Genomic DNA, 6,576 nt, shown 5'->3' with positions numbered 1-6,576 from the left:
TCTCTCTCTCTCTCTCTCTCTCTCTTTGTGTAGCGGTCCTAGTCCACGCTTCCAAGACTAGGTGGTGCCCTCATCTCATTTCCCTTGTGGCGCAATGGAGTTTGTTTTGGTGTAGAGGCCGCCATTCCAAATTTTCTTCGTCAGCAGCAAGAGAGAGAATTCGACGCTCTCTAGGGGGGATTAATGTAGCTCGCTTGGAAGATTGCCATCATTTGATAAATGTGGATCAATGCAATGAATTCTCTCAGGGAAGGGTTGGAATGGATGTAGATATTGATCCAATGCTTTTGCAAAATTGAGAGGAGATTGAAGTGAGAAGCAATTTGGAAGCCAATAATGGAGATGTTCATGGGGAGCCCATAGTTGTCTCTAGAGAGGGAGATTACTCCAAAGTCGAAAGGCATTGCCTATCCATCACCTACATATATCCTGAAAACACACCGTTGATGAATATCTCTATGTTGTCACTTTTTCACAAAAAGTCTATACTTCACAACATAGGTAGCTTGGATTTTTCATGTTCCCTTTGTGGTGCTTTTGCTTGGAAGATAGAAGCGAAGACCATTCGCACATTTGTGGGGAAAAGTTGTTGCAACTCAGGGAGTGTTTCTTTGCCACCATTATGTGAACCTCCTGTAGAATTAAGAGAATTAATGCACGGAGGAAATACTAGAAGCAAGAAATTCCTGAAACATATTAGAGCATACAATAGTGTGTTGGCATTTGCTTTTTTAGGAGCTCATATAGATGAATCTCTCTGTCAAATAAAAGGAATCTATAACTTCAAAGTGCATGGATCTATCTATCATAGAATTCGTCCATTGATGCCTGAAGAACAGCCAAATCAAATCCCTCGCTTTGCTCAGTTGTATTTTTTTGACACTGAGAATGAGTTAGAAAATAGGATGCAACATGTTTCTAAACACATGCCAAATGTTTTTGAAATCTTGCAATCAATGATGCATCCCGTTGTTGGGGGATATGTGTTCGAAACTTGAGCCAGGTTAGGACATTGAGAGCAAAAATTTGCCGCACCACACAATACAACAGCTTTTAATCACTTGGTAATGCTATCGACGCACAAAACTTGCTCATAAACCGGTAACACCGATGAAATTGATGCACAATTATGAAGAAGTGTCATTAACGACACCGTTAATTGATACTAATGACAATTTAGGAGCTTAAATTTCCCTTACAGAATACTCCGGGCCGTTAACGGCTCCGAGATTCAATAAAAAGAGAAAAATAAAATTAGGTTGCCTGTCGATGAACAAAATCCCATTGTGTCGATTCCATCTGTTTGATTGTCTTCAATCACTGTCTATGCCGAAGCTTATTTCATCTCCTATGACTGCTTACCAGCCTTTGTTGATCTCTCCTTGCCTAAGCCGAAAGAGAATCGTGCTTTCTCCAAGCTTCTTTCGCCCTTTCTACCTTCTGCTCCAAGCTCGATGGCTTCCCCCTCTTGTCTTCCCGAGATCTGTGGAGAGAGAGAGAGAAAGAGAAAATCCCTGCTTGACCTTCTCCCGTTCTCCTCCTCTCTTCGAACAACTCGCCCCTTCTCTTTGTTGCCTTTGCTTCTCTTTAGCTCGAGAATGAAAGAGAGAGAGCTCCTTGTCTAAGCTCGCGAGACAGAGAGCGAGCACCTTCTCCAAGCTGAGAGAGAGAGAGAGAGCTTCCCTGTTGCTTCCCAAGCTTAAGCTCCCTTCTTCCCTTCGTTCCTCTTCTTCATTTTCTTTTCCACTTCTCGCATGCAAAAAAAGACCCACTATTAATAGCATGCATCCTCCCTTAGCAACGACGGCGCCGTCGTTGGTAGGGAGGCCTAAAAAAAACCTCCTCTTGCTGACGTGGCACTGCCGAAGTCGATCAGCTCGAAATTCGCCGGGATTGCCACCAAATGGCGTGCGCAGGCGAACTGAGCAGATCCCGTCACTAGGTCGTCGGCATCAGAGTCGCACCCAGCGCGCGATGAGCTCTTCCTCTCCCTTGCGCTACCTGCGCTTCGCCAACAGGCTATGGCCTCATGTTTTCTTTTGTTCACACCCTCTTTATTTTGGGTTGCCATTAAATTGGCTTTGGGCGGTCGGGCTTTGTTAGTGGGCGGCCTTTTTGCTTGGACGGGCAACCAATCCCCTGCTTGGGCGGGCAGCCAATTAGGTTATTAAAAAGGCCCTTGTTCCTTAGTAAGGGCACCACATTTGGTATACATAACGGCCGTGCAATGCCTACAAGTAGAAGGCATCACATTTGGCTAGTAGAAGGCTTCTCATTTGGCATGCATACCGGCCAAGGCTTTGCTAGGCTTCTTCATTGGCGGCCATAGTCACATTTGGCATACATATTGGCAAAGCATTGTCAAGCACAACATCTTTCTCGAGTAGCCACTGTCTAATCATTAGCATATCCCACAATCGATAAGGTCCATAAGATGTCATTTAGGACTATGAGCTCATCAAGTGCTTTCGTAATGGCACCACTTTTAGCATGCATAATCTAGCAAGGCATTGCTAATTCCACTTAGCATATTTATCATCCAAGGCATTGCAAAGCACATCAGTCGTATCTTCATTAGCTGGTCACAAAATACAATTCAATTGAAGCACCAGTTAACAGTGCAGTGCAAGAGATGAAATTCTGAACACGATTCCAGTTCCCAAAACCTGACTGAAGCTCAAAATTTTCCAAATGGAACTCCATACAACCCGACCAGACTGGTACGGAACCGACCCCCGGTGAATCTTAAACAGCCAATAACTTGGCAACCGAAACTCCGATTTTTGCTGATCTGAAAGGACTAGTGCTCTCCACAAAGTGCACACTCCAGGCCCATGCTTTCATTTTATCTCTGTCTTGTCAGCTGCAGTTGCCCAATCCGGTATGGATCTGCAATCGACTTAAACTTGAAACTACCTTAACTTCTACACGGTAGCTCCAATCGACTAGCCGTAAAGACAAGCCGATAGAGCACATCAAGCACTGCAGTTCTAGGTCACAATATCCCATCCGTTCCCACTTCAAGAATAAAACTTTTTAGCATCATTAAGGCATGTTTTGGCTCTTTCAGCCGCATTTGACATACATTCAGCATTGAACTTGGCATGTTACCAGGCCCTAATCACTGTGCATTAATCCTGTAAGCTTCAAACAAACTTGATGTGCATTTTCCTTGCATCTTTTTTAGCATGGGAGCAAAGCTGCACGACATTGTAAATTCGTACGTTCAAGCTTTTAGGCAGTTTGCATCAATGGCTCAAACTTCCAATATTCTTGACATAAGGATGGTCATCACTAAGAAACGTACTAATGGCTGCCGGTACCTTGCTCCAACAGGGGCGGAAGTTGCTGCAATTATGCGTGGTCAAGGCGATGAGAGCAACATTGGCCATCTAGATATTGTGTTGAATCTTTCTGGTGGTGGTCTAAGAAGAATCTCAAATTGCCACAGGTTGTACATGCCTCTCTTATATGTGTTGCTATTTCCAAGTGGTGAAGAAGGTTGGAATCCCTACATACAGGCATTAGATAGGCCACGGGAAAACAGAGAGCAAGGGGGAGGGAATACAAGGTATATTTCTACAATGGATTTCTACAAGTATAGATTGCAAATCAGGGATGACATAATACAATGTCTTCTACGTGGAGGTAGGCTACTGCAACAGTATATTGTTGATGCATACTGTTGTATGGAGGAGTTGAGGCTTCTATGGGTTCGCAATCATAAGAGTGATCTACACAGTGAGGTGTATCAAGGTTTGGCTGACATGATCGGAGCAAGAGATGGAACAAGGGATGGCAGAAAACAGTTATTGGGTGCTAATGTTGGTAGGAGGGTGGTATTGCCTTCATCATATGTTGGTAGTCCATGCTATATGCACCAACTTTATCAGGATGCCATGGCAATTGTACGCAAACGAGGGAAGCGTGATCTCTTCATAATATTCACATGCAATCTTGGTTGGAAGGAGATAGAGGATGCGTTATTTCCTGGACAAATGTCCAACGATTGTCGTGACCTTACTACACGTGTTTTCTACCATAAGTTCAAGGATTTGATGGGCTTACTGATTAAGGGAGAGATTTTTGGTAAGGTCATTGGACACATTTTTGTGATTGAGTTCCAAAAGAGAGGCCTTCCTCATGCCCACATTCTATTGATACTTTCTCCTGAACACAAACCAACAGAAACATACCATTATGATATGATGGTGTGTGCAGAGCTTCCTAATAAGGTGATGTTTCCACAATTGTATGATATTATCAGTCGGTGTAATGTACATGGTCCCTGTGGAAACTTGAATAGAAATGCTCCATGTATGGTAGAGGGAAAGTGTAGGTTTAAATACCCTCGAGGTTTCAATGGATCGACTATTGTTGATAGGGAAGGATACTCAACATACATGAGGAGGGATGATGGAAATCACATTGTTTATAAGAATGTGCAAATGAATAATAAATGGATTGTTCCATACAATCCATTTTTGTCAGTAAGGTACAATGCATATATCAATGTGGAGGTTTGCTCCACTATATCCGCTGTGAAATATCTCTACAAGTATGTGTATAAGCGACATGACAGGGCGACTATTGCTCTACAAGACACTGCATGGATTTTAGATGAAGTTACAAACTATCTTAATGCACGATATGTATCATCATCTGAGGCTATCTGGAAGATATTTGGGTTGGACTTGCATCAAGAGAAACCTGACATACAACACCTCCATGTTCATTTACCTCATCAAAATCAAGTCTTCTTTAATGACAGAGCGACTGTACAGAGCGTGGTGGAGAGAGATGCCAACAAAAAGACTACACTCACTGAGTGGTTTGTTGCAAATCAAAGATATCCAGAGGCCAATGATTTGTTGTACATAGACTTCCCAACAAAGTGGGTTTGGAAGTCAACAAGCAGAACATGGACTCCAAGACAGAAAGGAGACGTGATTGGAAGAATGTACAACATAGTTCCCTCTGTCGGAGAGTTATACTATTTGTGCATGTTACTCAACAAGTGCAAAGGATGTAGGCCTTTTGAGGATATTCGGACCTTCAATGGACGAGTATATGAAACATTTAAAGAAGCATGCAATGCATGGGGATTATTGCAAGTTGATGATGAATGGTTTCTCTGTTTAGAAGAAGCTTCATTTCAACAAACAGGAAAACAATTACGGCTACTATTTGTAATCATTTTGGTTTTTTGTGGGCCAATATGTCTTGATGCATTATGGAATCACTTCTATAAGGAGCTCTCTGAGGACCATGTATATCAAATGAGGACTTGCACAACCAATGAGCGTATCTATGAACGCATGGCACAAAACCAAGCATTGTCGAACTTAGAGACAATGCTTCAACAGTATGGAAAGAGGCTCTCAGATTACTCTGGAATGCCCCAAGTGGATCACACATTGCAAGTAATGAGTGATCATGGAGTGCTTGGTGAAGAGTTAATGTATAATGTGGAGGAACAAAGAGGCATGTCTGCTCAAATTGAATAATCTTTGAATGCTGGACAAAGGGAAGCTTACAATCGAGTTTTAGAAGCCATTGGCATGAATAGTGGGACTGTGTTCTTCTTGGATAGGCCAGGTGGAAGAGGAAAGACCTTTCTTTAGAATGCCTTGCCCTCTCGCATACGCGGAGAGAGCAATGTTTCTTTGGCATGCACATCATCTGGTATTGCAGCACAAATTCTGACAATGGAAGGACCGCACACTCTAGATTCAAGATCCCTATTGATATAACTTCTGACTCGACATGCAATATTAAAGTAAATAGCCAGCTTGCTGAGCTGTTGCGAATGGCTTCATTGATCATATGTGTGGGCGTATGTCGCACGTGTCAATGCAAGGAGCTTGCCGATACACCGTGTGCGAGCCACAAATGGCTCCAAGCACACAACAAGCCTAAACTAGTAAGCTCAAAGAAGGCGATGGTGTGTCACTCACCGCTCTACGCTTGCTTCGTGGAGGATTCCTCGCCGCGAAGAAGAAGGAGCCGCCGCTTCGCCACGCTCAACCGCTTCGACACCGCCGTGCCTTCGTAATGCTCGATCGCCCACACACACACACACACTCTCTCTCTCTCACATGCACACACACACAAGGAGGTGAAGAAGAAGAAGATGGAGATGGAGATGGAGCAAGAGCACTCTTCTATTGCACAAATGAGAGAATGAGTGAATTTTAGGTTTAGTTGACTTTTATATGAGCTCGCCCCATTCACACTTGGGCGCCCATGCTTAGCCAACTAATCCCTTGAATGTTCCAGTTAGAGTGCGTCTCTCATCGGCGATCACTCTTACCCTTTTCCTATTGGACCGACAAGCCCGGTACCTGACTCTACCAAATAAATAATACAATGTCCGCTGTAGGTTACAATGTCCGTCGTAGGTAATAGGGTGTCCGTGATCCGTGAGGGTTAACATGCCCCCCTTCCTGATGTAGATTCCGTCCTTGGAAGCTATTGAGTTGAAGTTTGTTATGTCCATGTTGTAGAGCATCTGGATTTGAATCTGCAAGGCAAAGTCACTGTTTCAGCAAGCGGAATTATATGGCCATAAATCAT

General features: G+C 43.5%; 1 protein-coding gene across 1 annotated transcript; it reads left to right on the top strand.

Moving 5' to 3' along the window:
• Nucleotides 1-3,188: 3,188 nt before the first annotated feature.
• LOC147453247 (uncharacterized) lies at nt 3,189-5,507 on the top strand. The gene is made up of 2 exons (XM_086519360.1): nt 3,189-4,089; nt 4,222-5,507. Exons 1-2 carry the CDS (start codon nt 3,189-3,191, stop codon nt 5,505-5,507), a joined length of 2,187 nt encoding a protein of 728 aa, XP_086375486.1.
• The last annotated feature ends 1,069 nt before the right edge of the window (nt 5,508-6,576 follow it).

The sequence above is a fragment of the Adiantum capillus-veneris genome, chromosome 8 (genome assembly GCF_014529385.1).
Source record: "Adiantum capillus-veneris isolate H3 chromosome 8, ASM1452938v2, whole genome shotgun sequence".
Lineage (NCBI taxonomy): Eukaryota > Viridiplantae > Streptophyta > Polypodiopsida > Polypodiales > Pteridaceae > Adiantum > Adiantum capillus-veneris.
The sequence above is the reverse complement of the archived record's forward strand: the minus strand, read 5'-3'. Positions and strand labels throughout refer to the sequence as shown.

What these genes read in the sequence shown, in the direction of transcription:
- LOC147453247 (XM_086519360.1), top strand. Translation starts at nt 3,189, where the DNA reads ATGGGAGCAAAGCTGCACGACATTGTAAATTCGTACGTTCAAGCTTTT. An exon ending in GATTAAGGGAGAGATTTTTG is followed by an intron (nt 4,090 to 4,221) that starts GTAAGGTCATTG and finishes TGGTGTGTGCAG; the next exon opens with AGCTTCCTAATAAGGTGATG.